The sequence below is a fragment of the Azolla caroliniana genome, unplaced genomic scaffold, assembly GCF_043228905.1.
Source record: "Azolla caroliniana isolate FFs.n. ecotype wild unplaced genomic scaffold, voAzoCaro1.0.p SCAF_6, whole genome shotgun sequence".
Taxonomy (NCBI): domain Eukaryota; kingdom Viridiplantae; phylum Streptophyta; class Polypodiopsida; order Salviniales; family Salviniaceae; genus Azolla; species Azolla caroliniana.
The window spans coordinates 2,142,107-2,162,175 of NW_028230441.1; the positions used below are offsets into that span (position 1 = coordinate 2,142,107).

The window sequence follows — 20,069 nt, forward strand, 5'->3', positions numbered from 1 at the left end:
ATAGACCATGACGAGCCCAAATTATAACTTATTGGACATATCATCTTGTATGTGACTCCTTCATAAGAAGGGGGGTTTCTACTCTATGGTAAAAACTCTTGATGTAAAAATAATGGACGCATGAATGTGCTCACCCTTGTGAAGAGAAATTTGAGCATGATACATTGTCATGCATGTTTAACAAGTCATAACAGTTGTTACAAATTAACTTGTACGCTGAGCATGCGATAACATCCTCCACTAGTTTTTTTTTTCCTGAAAAAATATCCTCCACTGGTATTAAAATGAAAATGGCCAGAGGCCATGTACAAAATAGTCTAATATTACTTCGAATATTGTAAAGCCATGCCGAATGACTCTAGCCAGTCTTTCTAGGTAAGATAAGTAAGAAAAAAAACCCCTCGCCAATCTTTATAGGCAAAGAAATTACAATGATGCCATACCATTATCCAAATCAAAGAAGTGCCCATGCTTTGCATTTGCATTTGCATCCTTCACTAGTTTTTCATTGCATATCTTCATGTTTGCATGATGATGCCATGATGCTACCTCAAGACATAACTCGTGTGAGTGAGTTTGATGAAGTGTTAAGGCTCTCTGAGAGCCAAGGCTCATGGGGGTAATGAGATGTGATTGGATACATCGAGCATTTTTTCCTTGTCTTGGGGGAGAGGAGATAGAACTTAATTGTGGTATCATCTTATTGTTTTTAGTGCACGTTTATTAATTGTGTGTTTTCACAAGAGGGAGATCTTATTATTATCCTTGGAGGTCAAATATAATTTGTGAGACCAAAAGTGAAACAATTTTACATATTATGCGTGGAACTGAGTATTGACTCACAATCTTCAAAAAATTTAGTAATATAAACATTGCAAGAGATGCTGAGAGAGAGAGAGAGTTTATGGGTCATAGAGGTGGGAGATGTAGTTGATGCTTGATGTCATTGCCCAATTATGGGTTTATTTGGCTGCAACTAGGAATCAGCCACGGTTCAGTTTCGACTTAACTAGTTTGGCATTGTCCAAGACAAACTCGTTAAGCGTTAACATGTTTAAGAGTTAACTCTAACCAAACTGAGCCAAACATATCGCTCAACTCGTATGGCCCAAACTGGCTTTGCAAGGCTCAAGCTGAAATAGGTTCCAGCTTGACAACTCCTCATAGTAACTATAAAGTATAACATTGATGCTTTGTGCTTTGCCTTTACAAACCGGACAATAATCATGGGTTGATTGACATATATAGGGCCAATCTTAGTGTTTACAAGTGATTATTAATCTCATAGAGCCTCTTTGATGACCATCATCTAAGTCTTATAAATAATGGAAACTACATAATTCAAAATGGTGGCGGATCTTGAGACATAGTTGGCATTCTAAATTGTTGCTCATAATAAATGTCTTTATTTGGAGAGTATCTGTGGGGGGTGGGGGGGGGTTACAATTATGATTAGCTCTAATGAGGCACATACTAGCAACATGCAATTGCTTCTTTTTCACTATTAAAGTGAAAGGTAGGACTCATTATTGCATATGATGTTTGATTGCTCACCAAACTTGGGGGTACAATTCTCAAATTTGGCTATTGTTATCCCCGTTGCTATTTGATGCCTCAAATATGGGTTTTTGCTCCATGTGTTCAAAACGGTCCAAATGATGAGCTTAAGATCTTGTTCCAATCTTCATGAAATTGGGGATTGCAACACATTTGGAACATGCATGATTATTTCATGTTTGGTGGTAAGCATGGGGTGAAACCTTATGTTAAGAAGTTGAAACACATTTTCATGCGAAATTTTTAGACGGTGGAGCATGTTGGGATCATTTCCTCATATGCATATTCAGTTTTTCTAATGACTTTTTAAGATGTCCCTCTATCCAGTTGTAACAAATGGGTTTTACATACAATTAATATAATTGTGCGAACTTGGTTTATATACAATTCTTTGCTCATTAAAGGACAATCATGGATTGATAAAACATGACAAGGGAATGAGGGGAAGATAAGTTAGCAATTTAATACATTTAAGTTAGAGAATATATTTCCATTTACTTATTACAAAGGGTGAAGTATGATAAAATATGTTCTCCAACAAAAGTGCTCACACACGAAATGTGGTTGACATTTGATTCTCAACACTTATTACGCCATTAAACATACCATGATTACAATATAAACTAATACAAACGACAAAGCCTTCTCAGAGTAATAAACTTTGTTGTGCACCCTTTGCCGCCCCCGCGAGTTTATGTTGGGAAGATCTTAATATACTTGCTTAAGAGATGGATGTAGAGATCTTCATGGTATCATTTCTTTTACAAGAGAAGGTCTCAATAAACACGCATGATGAAATTGATAACGAGAAACCAAGATTTCTTAGGCATCTCTTGTAATTCATTCCTCAAGATACGACGAGAAAAACTAGGCATGGTTAAGAAAAGATGATGCTTTCGAAGTTGATGGAAGATGATCTCTTAAATCTATTAATAAGTTTTTTCAATCGACAGCTACTGTCGGCATGTGTGATATTTTTCGATTAGAAAGTTTCCAGACTTATATATAAACCACATCATAAAATGTCTTCACATTTACTTGAGAAAAAGGCTAGGGTAATTCATATTACATGAATCGCAAACCCTAAGCCCCGATCGCACTGAGGTGTGGACAAAATGTTCTTTGATTTGTGTTGGGGGTGGTCCATGGATGGGCATGAGAGTGAATGTTGGTTCCTGTTGGACATGGACTAGGAAGGAATTAAGGGAGATAGCAGGAAAGGCTAAGGAGCCTATAAGAGAAGACGTGAGAGGGAGTGAAGAAAGCTTTTCGCAGAATTCGTAAGGATTGTCGACATCATCGACCCATTCATTCGAGGATCTTGTCTCTTCTCTTGGCCCACAAATCTCCACAAATCTCTTGTTCCCCATCGCTGCTCTCCGTTGCCCCTCATTGAGCTTCGAGTGCTCTGCAAAGGTAAACTCTTCTCTCCCCCTCTCCTTTGTTTCGCCAAAATTCTGGCGTCAGGATATAGAACCCTAATGCGAGTTGCAGGGTTAGGAGTAGAACTCTAGGCTTAGTGCCAGGAAACGAGTTTTAAGGGTTTGGAATTATATTCGGGTTAGAGTATGGAAACAAATTTCTAGGGCTGTGTATTGGTTTCGGGATATATAGTTAGGGGGTTAAGAACACATTTTGAAGATTAGGGTTAGAAACGAAGTTTAAGGGTTATTGTCAGGGTCGGGGTTTGAATCAGAACTAAATTTTTAGGGCTTTGCATGTGCATGATTTCCTCCGATTCTTAGAGAGGTGCAATCTTAATTTCTGTTAAGCTAATCTACCGAAACCCAAACGCAAAATTTGAAACCCAAAACCTGATCAACTATCTGGTTATCAAGAAACTTCTTTTCTGAGTAATAAAGACATCTGGGTATTAAGGTACAACAAACTGTTCTATAGCTTTCTTGGTAGAAAGCTTGAAAACTTATGGAAATTCTGTATGTGCAACACAAGAAATATGCTAATGGAAGTTATCAACTAAAGTCTGTGGACTCTGGCTTGAGGAATGTCGAGCTAATGTGTTGTGAGTCAAGAATTATATGACTCATGGACCTACTTATGCTCTGCATGCTAGATATTTCAGTTATGAAAGCGCGTAACAAGAAACTGGATATTCAACTATGAAAGAGCAGTTGCAGCTGGTGTTTGTTGCTCTATGACATAGACCTTGAATGAAAGGTAAAAACTGTGAGAATAGTTATGCAGTGAGTTTTAAGAATCCCTGGCTATTCGGAGCTTTTCCAAGTGTTGACAATGCATCCATCATCACAACTATATAGAGTACAGTATCTAAAGTTGGTGAATCGATAATACAATGTGTGTTGTATAGCTGATGGATGAGTTTGACAAGGCTTGACAGCAAAGGAGCTCAGTAAGATGTAATCGTGTAGGAAATTTCTAGGTGAGAGTATACATGACATACTAGGCAGAGGCAGCCCACTTCCCAATGAAAATGATCACAGTCCATTGGTGTTGGCATGTTTGGATATTGTAACCCTGGGACCTGAAGGAGTGGAATTTGGTGGTTTTTATGGAAATTACTCATACGAAATCTTTGTAGAATCTCCAGGGCATAGTTTTAATAGAAGATGATGCATTGTGTTGTCTGGTAGATCTCAAAGCTGCGAAACTAGTCCAGAACATCAGAATGTGAGATTTTAATACAGAGCATTGTAGTGATCCTCAACATGAGAGGAGATGAAGTACTAGCTTCTATGATCTGATGTTGAGATGAAGCAGCAATGAGTGGCAAGGGAACTGGATTAGAAAGAGAAGTGTTTTCATCTGAAGGGGGGAGATTGGGTTAGGTTTTCGAGCCATTGACTAGAGTACTGTTAGAAACGATTTCATAAAAATGGACATTGTAGCTTAGCATGATGGAACAAGTATTTGGAGTATAAAGTCAAAAGCAGTTAGATTCTGCACACTAGCTAATAAAGATTAGCTTCAGGTCCAACATTTGGTGACACTCAAGAATATGGACATATGAAGAACGCATAAACGTGTAAAAAGCAATCACTTTTGTGAGAGCTGAATTCATGCACTTTTGTGAGTACAAATTTGTATGACATCCTCTTGTTAGCACAAAGTTGTGTGACTTTTGTGTGAGATTTGCAGCAATCCTCCTTAGGAGTATACCCATATAAGATGTATATGTTTATTCTGGTTTCATGCATCAAAATTGGCCTCCTGGATTATAAGAATTCTAAGTTGCCTCCTGGATCAAAGTTGTGTGACTTTTGTGTGAGATTTGCAGTGATCCTCCTTAGGAGGATACCCATTTAAGATGTATATGTTTATTCTGTTTTCATGCGTCAAAATTGGCCTCCTGGATTATAAGAATTCTAATTCTTTCAATGTTAGCACAAATTTGTGTGAGATTTGCAGTAATCCTGCTTAGGAGGATACCCATACAAGATGTATATGTTTATTCTGATTTCATGCCTCAAAATTGGCCTCCTGGATTATAAGAATTCTAATTTTGTCATTGTTTAAAAGCCTAAGATTTGTGCTTTTTTGTTGCATGAGGACCTCATTTGCTTGCAAACTACATGTATCATGTGTGTGTGGGAAAGAGGTTCAAATTTGATATATCAAGGTTCCTTCAGATAAAATGTGAGTAACTTGCAGGTACATCCAAATGTTTAAAAGTCAGCTGCAAGAATATGCGCAGAAGGCTCGTTTTTCAACACCGATATATACCGTATCGAAGGAGGGACCGTCACATCAGCCTCGATTCAGAGCATCAGTGGCTATCCAAGGTGAAACCTATGAATCACCAACTTTCTTTACAAATTTGAAGAGTGCCGAACATGCAGCTGCCAAAGCAGCACTGGTAGCTTTGGGAGCTAAAGCAGATTCAAACACGACATCCCCCAATACTCTGGTATTTTTGCTTGATAAAACCTCTCTAGTAACAAGGTTTCTGTACATAAATTTGTAATGGAAATTGATTGAAACCATATTTCCAATGAACTTGCTGCAGCATGAATCTGGATTATGTAAGAGTCTCTTGCAAGAGTATACACAGAAACGGAAGCTCCCACTGCCTTTATATACTGTAATTCAAACATCTTTTGAAAAGAACATGCCATATTTTTGTGCCACTGTAGAAATTGGTGGAATTCAATACAAAGGAGGTGTCAGTAAAAACAGGAAACATGCCGCAATCTTGGCAGCAAAAGAAGCTTTGATAGCAATCTATTCAGATCCAGGTCCAAATCTCATTTTTTTAATTGTTATTTTGTCTTAATGGCCTTTTTGTTGTAACTGAGAGGGTCTAGGTGGCAGTTCAACTCTCGACCTATATGGGGGGGAATGCCCGCTATATATCTGTTTTCATTTGCTAACTATTTTATTTTTAATCATAAGAGCACATTGTATTTAATCAGAACATCTTCTCTAAATTGATCTCCAGTTCAACAAGCTACTATCAGCCAGCAAAGTACAGTGACAGAGTTTGTAGAGGTACCCTCAACAACTTCCAATCCAAGAGTGAAGCGCAAAAAGCCATCTACGGGAACACAGATGAGCAATAAGGAGAGACGAATATTGAAGTTGAACAAAGATTCGGAGAATGTCAAATTAAATGCCATTGAAGCTGCACAACAAGTGGAGTCTGATACAAATATTACTAATGGGCAAGGTCAGAATCTGCAAGCGACAGCTGAGGATGCTTTTTTGTTAGCAGGCACTAATGCTATTCCTGGAATCACTGTGACAAACTTGAAACTTCCTGAACAAGACTTCAAAAATACAGATCCAACACTGATCCCAAGCCCAAACAGTAATAACCAACCTTTGCAGTTCTCGTGTGTGCAAACTACTTGAAAACATGAGAATTCGCAACCTGTTTCATACGATCTACAGAACTGCTTTCAGGATAGGTAGCTATAACCAAATATTTTGCTTTGAATTCTTGTTGGGGTTATGTATTTGTGAACGGATTTCCGATGAAATTTATTTGATGTGCTCCAATTCCGCTGTAGATAAAGTTTGGCACATGGAACTAGGTGGGGTTCTATCTTTCAGAATAGGTAGCTGTAAGGAGATATTTTTACTTTGAGCTCTTGTTGGATATTTATGAACAACTTTCTGATGAAGTTGATTTGATGTGAACCAATTCAGCTGTAGATAAAGTTTGGCACATGGAACTCCAGAATAGGTAGCCCTAACAGGATATTTTGCTTTTAGCGCTTGTTGGGTTATGTGTTTAGGAACAGCTTTCGGAGGAAGTCATTTGATTCATGGAATTTGGTGGAGTTCAATCTTTCGGAAAAGGTAGCTATAAATGGATATTTTGCTGAGAGCTCTTGTTGGGATATCAACTGAATTGTTCCACAACACTGCCTATACCTTAATCTTAGTTCATTGATTGAGGCTTCTTCGGGGAAGTCCAATCAAAGTCAAGTTTCTTGTGTTTTCCAGACTCCTAAAAGCATAGGTTTATTTAAGAGAATCAACTTTTTCGTTGTGGCTATTTTGGGACAATTTTAAAAGTGCATTCTTCTGTCATCACGTTAAGATTGAGCTGATTTCAAAAGGGATATCTCTTTAATTCTTAATATCAGGACACCTAATAAATTAACAAACAGATATAGTAGGTCTTCAGTAGAAATATATAGTTTAGGGCCAAGGTTTGTGCCATTCCCCCAAACACCACTACAGCTACTTTAAAATCTGAATTTGATGAAATAATCATAAAACCCTTAACCCTGAACTGTGTATTTCCAAGGGTTTAAATGTTTTTAAAAGAAGGGCAATGTAATTTGCCCAACTATATAATTCATGGTTATTTTCAATTTATGTATGTACTATGGTACAAAATTTGATATCTTCCATAAAGCTGCCTACAACTATGTGTTAAGATCACTTCTAAGTTGTTAGAATATGTGATAACAAGCATTTTGTGGAGTACAAGCATTTCCTCTCAAACTCAGGATTTTCTATTGTTTGAAATTCTTGTCATGCAAAACTACTTTGAAAGCACTCATCCATGTTCGTTAGCACAAATAGTGAATAAAATTGCAACCAACATTTACTGAAATTGATTGCTCAATTAAGTTTCTTAATGACTTCATGTTGTTGAGAGCCAATCATTCGTCTTCATCTAGCACATCCTATGCTTGTTTACTCTTTTTCTTTATGATTTCATTTAGTCTCAAAAGTAGCTTAATAGAACCTTAATGGTTGGGTTGACTTCATGTGTTGAAAACCAATCATTGGTATCCATCTAGTACATCGAATATTTATGTACTCTTTCCCTTTTCAATTTCAATTAGTCTTAAAAATAACTTTAGAGAGAACCTCAATGATTGGTGAATGTTTATTAACCATACTTACTCAAAAATTCCTTTCAAGGATATGTAAAATTGGGGGACACATATGTTTGCTAATTGGAAAAACAAGCAACGATTGCAAATGATTGATTTTTTAGAGAACTTGAGGGTTTGTTGGAATGTTTATCAAGTTATTCAAAAACTCCTTTCAAGGATTGATGAATACATATATTTTGCTATTTATTAATAGGAAAAAGAAGCAATAAAAGAGACAAACTTGGCTAAGAATCTATTACCAAAACTTTTGCGTGTGTGTTTACCAAAAGTGGATTTCATTTTATTTGTTGGTTCCATAACTTGGTCTCATGTTCCTTACAATGGCTTATATGTATGTAAATATGAACTTTCTCTCCTTTCTTAGAAGTGGGGTTCTTTATGGTGGAACTCCCACAAAACCCTAATCCGTGGAAGTATGAGGTGACAACCTCCCAGTTAGTGCACGGCTAAATTTCAGAAAACCCTCTTAAGGCAACACCTTATATAAAGCTATGCTTCAGGTGTTAAGCCCATAGAGGTGTTCACACATAAAAGAATGAAGAAGGCCACATATAAATAGCTAGTAAGAGCAAAATTCCCTCGAATTGTTTTGAGTGCTAGACATCAAGAAATGGGTAAAAAGTTGCAACATGAATTTGTTAGGCTAGCTTTGAAATGTCACAGTAGTTATATTGAGGCGCAAAGGATGAAAAACATTGTCATGCACATATTTAATATGAAGTGGGTTTGGCGGATTGAGATGTTTAGAGAGAAGGAAGTATTTTGCTTCAAATAATGCACTACACGAGTAGAGTAGCCTTCAATGTGCATACATATGTGAATTACATTTGGTCAATGGGACAGAACGGAAGTGTTGATGGCCGGCTGAGACGTGTTTGAGATGGCCGGAAGAGAAGTGTTCATTCATTCACGATGGCCGCCATGAACAACGTTTGAGACAGAGACAAAGGCCATGTTTCCAATCTCTTCTATTGTGAACTAAAACAAAATCGCCCACCAGAAACAGAGACAGAGACAGAGACAGAAACAGAGAAGGGTGCATGCATATGCTGCTATCTATATTGGGTCACAATCAAATAGCCCGCTTGTTAATGTTACTGTTACCCTAATCCAAATCAGAAGGAGAAAACTTCAATCTCTGAACCCCTGCCTCCTAAACCTCAAGAGGAAGGAGGAGCAGCAGGAACAGGAACAGGGCAGGAGGGATATGTCTGTCATGGTCGAGGGCGACGCAGATGGAGGAGCCTCAGCGCTATCCTTCCTTAAGCAGACGGAACCTGTTGCATGGCTTGCGCCCCACCCCGACCTCTCCCTCCGCACAAAAGCAGCATCCCAGTTCCTATTCGCCCTCTCCTCCTCAACTGCCCCTGCTTCCCAGTGTCCAATCAAACACTTGCTCGTCCACAATTTCGACCCTGAGCAAATTTGGCAGCAGATCGATATGCAAGCCACACCTTTGCTTGCATCGGCCAGGCGCATCCTTAGGCGAATCGAGCGTGACACCGACTCTGTCGTGCTCATTGACACTGCCAAGGCTACTTCCGAAATTGGTATGCATGAAGAGGAACTCGAGATAATTGAGAGGGAACGCAAGGAAGAAGGTGCTGAGATAAGCCAAATTGAATCAGTTGAGGAGGAAGAGGAGGAGGAAGAGGAGGAGGATGAGGAGAGCCATGAAGAAGAAGATGATGATGAATCTGGTTCTGGGGGGGATAATGCAGTTGAGGATGAGTTCTTCAAGCTCAAAGACATGAAGAAATTTTTGGATGAAGCTGAAGCCGTTGATGATGGACCAGGGAATGATGATGATGATGAGGAAGAGGATGAAGAGGAAGGCGAATACATAGATGTAAGGATATACTACCCCTTTTAAGGATATACTCATTGCACTATACTCGAACCATGTTGAAGGCCTCTGGTTTCAGCTTTCCTGTGCTCAACTGCTTGGAATGAATCATTTTGACTGACACAAGAACATATGCATAGAAACACATTATGCATGTATATTAGGGAATGTGATCCATCTTACATCCTTCTATCATGAAGGAAGAAGGAGCCAGGGGTTAACTTTGACTTAATATATGACTGCTGTGCACCAAATTGCAGCTACTTGGTAGAAATGCGTGCTTATTGTCATGTCTTGGTTGTAATGACTTTGGCCAACCCCTGGGTATCTTATTTGTACTTGCTAAATAAATCAAATGATGCAGATGGATGATGGAGAAGAGCTCTTAGAAGACAACAGTGAGGTTGAGCTTGAAGAAGGATTGAAGTATGTTTGATGCGATGTTTTTCATTTATCTTCTTGATTTTTTTTTGCTTGTATTGTGCAATGAATTTAACCTAAAAGGCTTGCCTCTCTAGGTATAACGCTTTCTTCAAGGACAAATCAAAAACAAAAAAGTCTGACGCTGTAGATGAGGTCCCAACCTGATGTTAAATCAACTTATGAAGTTCTTATTGCGGATTTCCATTGCTAAATGTTACTCTGAAACTCTTGGCAGACTCTGACTACACATGAAAAACAAGTTGCCAAGGTCAGAAAACGAATTGAGCAATTAGAGAAAGCTAATATTGAATCGGATGTATGGACTATGCGAGGAGAGGTAATGTTTACCTCTGATGAAATTGAACTTAAAATGTTTAGATGTTTCATGACGTAGAACATTCATACATTTTATGTATTTCATTTGTATAGGTTTCAGCACCTAAAAGACCTAAAAACAGTGCTTTAGAGGTGGAACTTGATTTTGAACACAATGTTCGACCCCCTCCAGTCATAACAGAGGAAGCAACTGCATCTCTAGAAGATTTGATCCGGAAACGCATTGCTGAGGTATAGCCTTCCTATTGTTTCTCGGTAACCTTTAATACCTCATTTCTTTAATATTTTGTAGACAATGGGTTACTGATTACTCAATGATGTCTGTCTGCCCTTGCAGCATAATTTTGATGATGTGCAACGAAACCCTTCCCTCTCAACTTCTACCTCCAAAGAAGTGGTTGAGTTGGTATGCCTCATCTTTTATGTCCAACAGAGAGTTTTCTCGTTCTATCAGTAAATGGCTATTTTTTTTGCAGGATGAAACAAAGAGTAAGAAGGGGCTTGCAGAAATTTACGAGGTATAATTTTTTTGATGTATAATCATTTGACTTTTTGTTTGCTGAATGCCGAGCAGTTAATTTGTTAGAATTTGATAGAGTTAAACAAGGAATATTTTCCTTTGTCTCTGATGTGGTGCTTTATGAGGGAGATAAATTATAATACTTATTAAGTTAGTAACGGAGTGGCATCCTATTTTCTCTGTGGTATAGGTTTCCTTTAGTTCTATAGGAAGAGCATATACAAGCTTCACATATGCTTTTTGACCATATTTGCTACTTGTCCCATTGGGATGTAGAATTAGGGGAACGTTGTGTTTGCCATTGTACATTTTTTAAATAAATTGGGAGCAGATACTAGAATGCTTTTATAAAGGATTTGGCCACTTATGCATGGTAATGAAATATAAAGGCAAACAATGATTGGGACTGTTATCACGAGAAATCAAAAACCGCAAAGAGACTTTGTCGAGTTTTGTCTGTCCATCTCATGTTAAAAGTAAATCAAGGGCTATGCCAATAGGTTGTCAGTTAGAATGTCTGAAAGGGGTTCATTACAGTAAATCAGGTGATAGCAATTTGTTATGGCCCCACCCCCCTTGTTATTGAAAATCAAGGCTATTATCACGAGACACTGAAGGTACTACCCCCACTCCAGAGACCTTTCTATCTTTGATTATTTAGCTAATGAGATTATTTGGTACCTTATGCAGTTTGACTAATTTAGTTATATTTACTGTGGAAATATCTTTCTTTCTTTCTCCCACTTTCTAAATTATGCTTAGAATCAACACTTCAGGGGATTCAACCTGAATTAACAGTCTCAAAGTTCCAATTGGTCTACAGATGAAACGAAGAGAGTTTGAAATTTGCAGACATTCTCAATTAATTCTCTAAAAACAAATTGATCATTCTTGGGTCTCTATCATTGATTGTAGCTTCCTGAATGCCTCCAGTCTTGGGTCTGATTCACCTCAACCTTCTGACTGAAACATTTAGTGTTGGAAGTGAGGCATTTCAAGGAGAAATATTCCAAGGTTATGTTTGTCTTCTTTTATCAAGGAAAATGTTCCACGTTAATATTTTCCTAGCCTTTAATGGAGTTCAAGATTGCTTTTACATCAGAAAAGAGATGCAACTCAGATACCTCAACTTGAAAATAATGTGAAAGAATTACTATTGGGCTTGTCAAGTCAGGAGCATGCTTGACTGCTATCTTGGATGCATAGAAACTTGGGAGCGTCCTCTTTAATTGCACATTGGATAAAGTTTCCCTTCGTTTTTAGCTGGTTCTAAAGTGATTCCTCGTCCCGATGATTCAGGAAATTAATGTTACGGAAGTCTGACCTTACAGTCGCCATTATGAGAACTCCTTTGCTAGAAGTTACTAGCATTAAGTTTCAGGATAATGAGAAATCCCCAGAAGTTGTTATGAAGTGAAATGGCCTCTTCAAGACTATTAGACCTACCAGAGATATGGCTGAACTTGATGTAGTTAACAGAAGACAAAATGTAGGTTTGCAAGGTGTTTCAGGCTTGGGCCTTTCCAAAAGCACTGTAAGTAAAGTTTTAATTTTCTAGTGATGATTTTCCTATAGATTTTTATTGCTGCCCCAGACTTTGCTCATAACCATGCCTACAGCTCTCTCTTTCTCTCTATCCATCCATAGGCCATTTTTGGCCTTGGAGGATGACCATAAAATCTATCTCTTGATGATATTTAGGCTTAGTTTTATACTGTAAATGTCAACGTACATGTATATAAAGCCTGGGCTATTCACTACTTTTGATAGTTGAGGATGCACAATGGATTTGTGTCACTAACCATGGATGTATGCAATCATACTCTTATACAAAGTGAACTTTAATTGCAAAATAGGAAATTTTTATTTTATTTTCTGATTGCTGATTAACTACCCAAGTATGCATTGCACATACTGTTCAGATAATGCCGTGATAATATACCTCCTCTATCACTTTCTAAAGTTAAGGCTGGTTTTCATATCTCAATTTTGTAGACCAATTACATGCAAACAACTGGGCTTGCTCCTGCACCAACCTCTCAAGCAGATGAAATAAGGAAAGAGGTTTGTATACCTAGTGTATTAGGATGGAATTTATACATTGAGATTAACATCACTTGTGAAATGTAAATATATGTGTACATCTCATGCTGACAGGCTACGCAGCTATTCAAAGCTTTATGCGTTAAGCTAGATGCACTCTCACACTTCCATTTTACCCCCAAACCGGTAGGATCCCAATTATAAACCTGTTTTATAATTGGCAACTTCGTCTATATGAAACTCTGATGTATTTTATATGTCATGCTCGAAGGTAATAGAAGATATGACTGTACGGCCTGATGTACCGGCTCTTGCCATGGAAGAGGTTTGCCAATGATTTTTGGATGCAATGACTGAGTAAATACTTGCATGAATAATGTTTGTCTTTTCTTAATCTACCACAGATTGCTCCATTGCTGGTGTCAGACGCACAACTACTTGCTCCTGAGGAAGTTTTCACTGGTGAAGGAGTTGTAAAGGCTGAAGCAGAGCTAAGTCGCGATGAAAGAAAAAGACGAAGGGCAAGAAAGAAAGAAAAAGCTAAATGTATGATATGTGGCCACATTTTATCTCTTAGAAGCAATATCTTGTACTTTCTGGGAATTTGAAACAAGAGTGCTTAATTCATTGCTGTTTATCATATTTGCTATAGCTATTAAAAGACGAACAGAATTGAACAAAAAGCCAGGACCAACAGTCGATAAATCTGGTGAAGTCAAAGGGTCTTTACAAGGAAGCAAAAAAACACAACGTTCTGATTTTGTAAAGTCTACAAAGGTTAGTTCAATTGCTCCACTATGTGTCTATAATGAAAAGCCGTATACTATGTCTAATGTAGTTTTGTTCAAAATTTTGTAGCCTCTTAATTGAAAACTCTCCTGGTTAGATAATGAGGTCTCTTCACATACCTTTGATATGAAAATGTATGCTCTATTATAAGTGCAAGCAAAGTCATGCATGATTTCCAAAAAAACAGCCCATATTGGTAATGATATGTAACATGCGCAATAATGTTGTTTTAGTTTGAAGCTTCTTAATGCTCGTGATGGGCTTTATAGAGTTGATTGCTGCTTGCTTCACGTTAGAGCTCTGCATCTTTATTTCACAAGATTGGTTATATTGAGACACAGTTAACTCTTTGGGGAAATGGCCATCCCTGCTCTGTACACTTGAATGCAATAACTCTTTGAGCCACAAGGCATGTACATCCCGTGCTTGAATAAAGTTTGCTGAAGAGTCAACATTGATCAAGGCAGATGTTTATAGCTAACAGATGGAAAGGGGCCAGAGGCTAACATAATGAAAATCTGTGTACTCTTAGATATAAATTCAGAATCCAAACTGTCTGGGTATCCGTCACTGATAATATACACGACCTTACTGAGTCTATGTATACCTTCTTTTCCTGCTGATTAAAGAAGTATTATTTTCTTGAATTGTATTCTGAGGTATTCCTGGATATGATAAATTTCAGGTGTTCGAGCAACTAGATGGAACAAGAAATGGGAAGAAACAGCTTGTTGAGGCTCAGGATTTGCATGCTCCATTTCTTAAACTTTGAGAGAAATTATGTCAGGATATTTGTGATTGAAAATTTTGGAAATGTTGTTTTTGTATATGATTGTTTATTACAAAATGTACATCTCATAAGAAGAGTGAGATCATTGATAAAAATGTTTTCCAGAGAGTAAAATCCTATAAGAGCTGTTCACTGCTTTAAGCAGTTTTCTTCCTCGATGGATGTGGATATCGTGGAAATTTGTAGATGGGCATTTGCTGAGAAGGATGTACCATCAAAATGGAGGTGCTACATAAAAAATTTGTTACATTGCAGTTCGCTGCACACATTTATCTCTTAACCACAGAAAATTGATGCCTTCTTAAACCCTAATCCTAAAACCTTAGATTTGTTTCTAAGCCTAAATTTTCCACTAATCCTTAACCTTCGTATCTAAGCCAAACTCCAACCTTAAATATTTATTCATAACCCAAATCCTCAAAATGTATTATTAGCCCTAAGTATTCCCTTTAACCTCAGCTACAGCCTTAAAACATAGTTCCTCTATCTAATTGAAGAATTTTTCGCTTGAACCTAAATTTTGGTTTGCTATTCTAGATCTAACATTGTTTCCAACTGTACCCCTAATCGTAACTACCTTCTCTGATGGGCATTGTAGAGCTGAAACTCCTGAAATAAAGCCTCGTTGAAGGAATGACAAAAGTTTTCGAGTTAACTACTGCCCAAAACTGTGAAATAACAACCCAATTAATTTTAGCATTTGAACATGCCAGAAATCTTTGTCATGCATTCCACTCCATTTTTGTTGGGAAAAAAATCCCATTTGAAATGTGTTGATATTGTAAAGTTGTAGACAGCATCCAGCTCATCAAAGAAATGTTCCCTGGAATTTACACTGCTGTCTTGCAGAGAACATGTACCACCATCATATATATCAAGTTATGTGAATGCTTATGTGCCAAAAAAAGCACACACCTGAGGAAGCACAATATTGGGATTTATGCCACCACTCCATAAGCAATTACTTGGCCATTGAATTGCCTTGTGACATAAGAGAACCCCAAACCCAAACTTGTCTCATGTTCCTTATCAACCCCCTTTACAACAACCATTAGAGACTTGCCCTACACCCTCCACTTTCATCACCTCATACAATATTGAGAAGGCAATCCAATTCCCTCAACATGGATGGTTTTTCTGCCGCTCACATATGTCTTAAGTTCAATTGCCCTTGTCCTTGGATACATGTTCAATAAGATTTTGGTAGAGGGGCTTCTCAACACAAAAACCATCCATATGATTGTTAATCATATGTTCAAGGGGGCTTGCCAACTACAGAATTATCAAATTATCCTGATTAAGCACATGCTCAACAAACTTTGTGGAGTGGTGCTTAGAAAAAACTACTCTTGTTTTGAAGTTGACGGGATGCAACTCCAAGCCAAGCGGGATTTAAGAGAATCTTCTCTACTACCAATCATATTCTACATTATGTTCCTTGGTGGACCAATGAAAAGTGCAAATTCAATTGTTATATGGATGTCTTATAGATTCAATTATATGCAAATTTAATTATTATATGGATGCTTGGTAGCCTTTCATATTCTACGAAGGGAATGTTGCCTACATAGACTCTATACATCCAAAATTAAGTCTAAAATTATGTTGGCTATATATATATATATATATATATATATGAGCAAGTGTAGGGATGAGTTAGATATCCAAAAGCTTCCATGGGTAATCATGATCATATTTGGTGTGAAGTAAGGATCTGGATGCCCACGTTTTTGGCCTCTAAATCGATGAGGTGGTGGAATACATCATACATACATGGAGGTGGCAAGGGAATCAACAAATTACATACATGCATTCACATAGTCTTACTCTCTAAATCTTATATAAGTCTTGCAATATCATCTCAAAGTCCTAGAAGTTTTTTTTTTGAGAAAAAAAGGTCTTTGAATAAACTTAAGAAAGACCAAGTCGATGATCTTCCACATACATCGATTTGTCAACAAGTTGTCTTCACTCTTTCACGAGGGCAAGTTGAAGTGGTGGATTCCTATGTATATCTTGGAGTCACAATACAAGCATGAATATGCACTTCTCTATATGACCCAATGAGCCAAAAGATTGACTCACTTAAGGATATGCAACCTAGCCATGCTAGATCAATAGTGCCATCGTACACAGTTCTAAGAGACTCATACCATAGAATGGTTATTCGATGCCATAGTCACGCTTGCCCTCGTGTACGGTGCACATGTATGGGCTCCACACCTCCCCATGCATACATGGACACGCATAGAGTATCCACTAATATAATTATGTTGTCATGGAAGGTAAATAACAAAGCATCCACCACCATGACATCATTGATGTTGAGTTAGCAACACTCTCCATGATGGTAGGAGCATTATTCCAAATAATGTGCCTCATTAATTGTATTCAAACCATCCCACCTCAAAGAATTACATGTAAGGCATTTGAAACATTGAACAAATGGCAACAACAAAACAATTAGAAGGATCATGATACTCACAAGTGACAAAGTTGTTCAACAATAGTGCCCTCACTTGGATATCATACACCTTTCCTAAATGATGAAATGAACAAGGTATTGCATCAAGATCATGTGAAGTTTATAACCAAAAGACTTGACTCACTTTGAGGGAGTCATTCCCCCCAAATATTGCATACCATAAAAATTACTTCATGAACGTTTAGAGAATGATTCACAAAAAGCAATAAGCAAACCCAAGTTTCCTCCCACTAACCAGACATGTTATGCATTATTAGCACTTTGCATACCTAGACTTTAAAGATTCTGCAAATTATGAGAAGGTGAGATAAAAAACAAAGACATTTTGTTTAGAAGTGTCCAATTTTAAATGTTCTAGACAAACTTCATCACCATCTAACAAATGATGGAAAAGGCTAACCCGAGGACAAATTGTTCAAACATTCCTCAAGCATCAAAAGTATAGGGAATCAACTCATTTATTAGCATGTGAAATGAAAGGACAAACATGTATCATTAATTTCTCCCATGACTCTTTATATCCATTAACAACATGCCGAGGAGTCACCATGAAGTGAGTAGAGGAATGTGGTTAACAAAGGAGATTGTGAATACAAAGATATAAGGCACGTGGGGTATACTATAACCAAATTATGGAGATTTTTGCTCGCCATGTTTGATTTGCGTGTGAACTAAATGCGCTTGTTAAGCATCGTCCTATTGTTATTTCACCACACCAGCCAACCTTGAATACGAAGTCCAATTGCCACTATGCTAATACATATTGTATGCTTGTAAAACATCTAAAAAACCATTCCACCACATGAATTTAGATGATTTATATATATAAGGATAACCTTGAAAGCGTTGTGTATAAAAGTGCATATGCATTTGACACAAATTTCTTCAAGTCAATTAAACAAAAATTGAACATGCTCCTATTTCTCGAGACCAGATAACTTGCCATTGAGGGTTGAGTAATGGATAAGAATGTGGGATATATGCTTTGGATTCAAAAGCAAGAAATGTTCAGTTTAAGACTAGATAAGAATCATGCTTAAGACTTTTTTTTAGGTGGGGGGGGGGGGGGGGGTGAGGGGGACCTGAGATGGTGATACATGCCTCATGTTTGGAAATTTCCTGCTATTCAAACACTCAATCAATTAGAAATATCTCAATATGTGTCTCATAGAGATAGCTAGAATGACATAGGTATGTGTCCCACGTTCTTATTTGGCAAGGAGGACACGTTATGTCTTTGATCCTTGCTTTTCCTCCCGTGTTGAACCACTGGAAGTATTTTCCTTTGAAGCTAAGAAATAGTAAGAATCAAGAAGTAAATATATTGCCAATGTAATTTAATTTTCTTACATCTTTGAGGTTGATTCAAGAATATTGTTTCTAAAGAAGGTGGATGGTATTGCTTCCAAAATATATATAATTTGTTAGAAAAGCTAGGTGCGTTATGTACATACAAATCTCCCCACTAATAATCATTTGTTATGATTTGGTTCTACAATAACTATATAGAAATAAATTACTATGCATAGTTGTTCTCGAGGGGCTGTTGCATTGTAAGCACATAAGGTTCACTCAATCGTGCATGAATTTTATCAACTTGATGTATCAATTTCATCATATCGGCCTCTGCAATCGTAACTAGTTGCTCAAGAAGGATTTTCACATTGTCTGTCAGACAATTGACTCTTTTTAGGATGTTCATGTTTATTCCCCTTTACAATAGCACGCAAAACTTTGGAATTTCTTAGAATCCTCTATCCTTAACCACAACTCATTTGCTAATTTCTCAACAATGGCTTCACCCAAGCTTCATCTGGGCATGTATAGATCACCCATGTTCGGATTTTTGCGCAGCGGGAAATGCCTCAGTAAGAGTTGCTTTTGCTATGGCTCCGACACGGTCCCCTCCCCCCATAACGACGCCATCAAGTAAGAGTGTCTCATTTTTCAACAAGCACGTGACACGGTTAAAGATATGATTGTCATCCTACTCGAGTGTATTTAGCCTTGCAACATGGGCCCATGAACACGCTTGGGTTGGAGTACGAGCCAGCCATGTCACTTAAGACACTGCCAAGGCTCATGTCGTGATTGGTATATGTTTCTTACGGGGGAGTGGGGAGGAAGATGGCATACACGAAAATCATATGGTATTTATATCTCGCACATGTATAGAACCGATAAAAAGTTAAATGTGGGTCGTCTGGGGATAAGGATATCTAATTTGGGGAAGGAAGGAGGGTTTTATGTATGTACATAGTAGTAGTGATGTCATGGGAAAAGCTTGGTTGGATTAACAGAATCTAGTTCCGAATTTTATATACATATAGTATAAATAAATAAATACTAATTGATATACATAGAGTATATGTATATATATAGTCTAAAATAAATAAATAAATAAATAATTGTATGTTAAATGGAAGTGGGATGCGTTATTTTTATTTTTTATTTTTTGTTGCTTCTTCTACAGTATTTGTGAAGCAGTGGATTGGGATGATTATTTATTAATAAATAAAGAGTGAGTAATAAATAATATGGGTGGAAAAACATAGCTGCTGGCGATTGGAAGGACAACAAACGGACGTTATATATATAAATAAAAATAAAAATAAAAATAAAAATATATAGGTATAAATAAATATAAAAAATAGTATTTATTTTCATGACTAAAAAGAAAGAAATCATTTTTTCAGGGGGAGGAGGAAAACGCGGCCGCGGAAGGCGCGCGCAGGCCACGTCAGCGAAGTCCCAGTGAAATGAAAGGGAAAGGGAAAGGAGAAGAAGCCAACGGCGAGCCAGAGAGAGAGAGAGAGAGAGAGAGAGAGAGAGAGAGAGAGAGAGACTGCCGTTGAGAGCGGGCGTCCCCACGCCACACGAACGCCGCCCGAAAACTCTAACTCTCTCTCTCTCTCTCTCTCTCCATCGCCACCGCCACCGCCACC

General features: G+C 37.7%; 3 protein-coding genes across 4 annotated transcripts in view; 2 read left to right on the top strand and 1 right to left on the bottom strand.

Moving 5' to 3' along the window:
- Positions 1 to 2,813: 2,813 nt before the first annotated feature.
- LOC147862511 (double-stranded RNA-binding protein 1-like) lies at positions 2,814 to 6,679 on the top strand. Of its 2 annotated transcripts, none has more exons than XM_087321354.1 (4): positions 2,814 to 2,973; positions 5,188 to 5,443; positions 5,543 to 5,771; positions 5,975 to 6,679. In XM_087321354.1, exons 2-4 carry the CDS (start codon positions 5,198 to 5,200, stop codon positions 6,385 to 6,387), a joined length of 888 nt encoding a protein of 295 aa, XP_087177480.1. In that variant the 5' UTR covers positions 2,814 to 2,973; positions 5,188 to 5,197; the 3' UTR covers positions 6,388 to 6,679. The 2 variants fall into 2 exon arrangements, with proteins under 2 accessions (XP_087177480.1, XP_087177481.1); XM_087321355.1 differs by lacking the exon at positions 2,814 to 2,973 and adding an exon at positions 4,584 to 4,605.
- A 2,402-nt stretch (positions 6,680 to 9,081) lies between these two features.
- LOC147862512 (U3 small nucleolar ribonucleoprotein) lies at positions 9,082 to 14,791 on the top strand. The gene is made up of 13 exons (XM_087321519.1): positions 9,082 to 9,741; positions 10,103 to 10,164; positions 10,257 to 10,314; positions 10,397 to 10,498; positions 10,591 to 10,728; positions 10,835 to 10,903; positions 10,974 to 11,015; positions 13,013 to 13,081; positions 13,175 to 13,246; positions 13,332 to 13,385; positions 13,465 to 13,606; positions 13,713 to 13,837; positions 14,535 to 14,791. Exons 1-13 carry the CDS (start codon positions 9,100 to 9,102, stop codon positions 14,619 to 14,621), a joined length of 1,662 nt encoding a protein of 553 aa, XP_087177645.1. The 5' UTR covers positions 9,082 to 9,099; the 3' UTR covers positions 14,622 to 14,791.
- A 3,852-nt stretch (positions 14,792 to 18,643) lies between these two features.
- LOC147862513 (xyloglucan endotransglucosylase protein 1-like) overlaps positions 18,644 to 20,069 on the bottom strand; it is a 2,505-nt gene continuing 1,079 nt past the window's right edge. The window contains exon 4 of the mRNA XM_087321105.1: positions 18,644 to 18,836. Within this exon, the coding sequence (XP_087177231.1) occupies positions 18,644 to 18,836 (193 nt within the window). The remainder of the gene's footprint in view (positions 18,837 to 20,069) is intronic.

Coding starts and splice junctions, on each gene's coding strand:
- LOC147862512 (XM_087321519.1), top strand. CDS start 9,100: ATGTCTGTCATGGTCGAGGGCGACGCAGATGGAGGAGCCTCAGCGCTA. Junction 10,904..10,973: donor CCAAAGAAGTGGTTGAGTTG/GTATGCCTCATC, acceptor TTTTTTTTGCAG/GATGAAACAAAGAGTAAGAA. Junction 13,838..14,534: donor ATTTTGTAAAGTCTACAAAG/GTTAGTTCAATT, acceptor GATAAATTTCAG/GTGTTCGAGCAACTAGATGG.
- LOC147862511 (XM_087321354.1), top strand. CDS start 5,198: ATGTTTAAAAGTCAGCTGCAAGAATATGCGCAGAAGGCTCGTTTTTCA. Junction 5,444..5,542: donor CGACATCCCCCAATACTCTG/GTATTTTTGCTT, acceptor AACTTGCTGCAG/CATGAATCTGGATTATGTAA. Junction 5,772..5,974: donor AGCAATCTATTCAGATCCAG/GTCCAAATCTCA, acceptor ATTGATCTCCAG/TTCAACAAGCTACTATCAGC.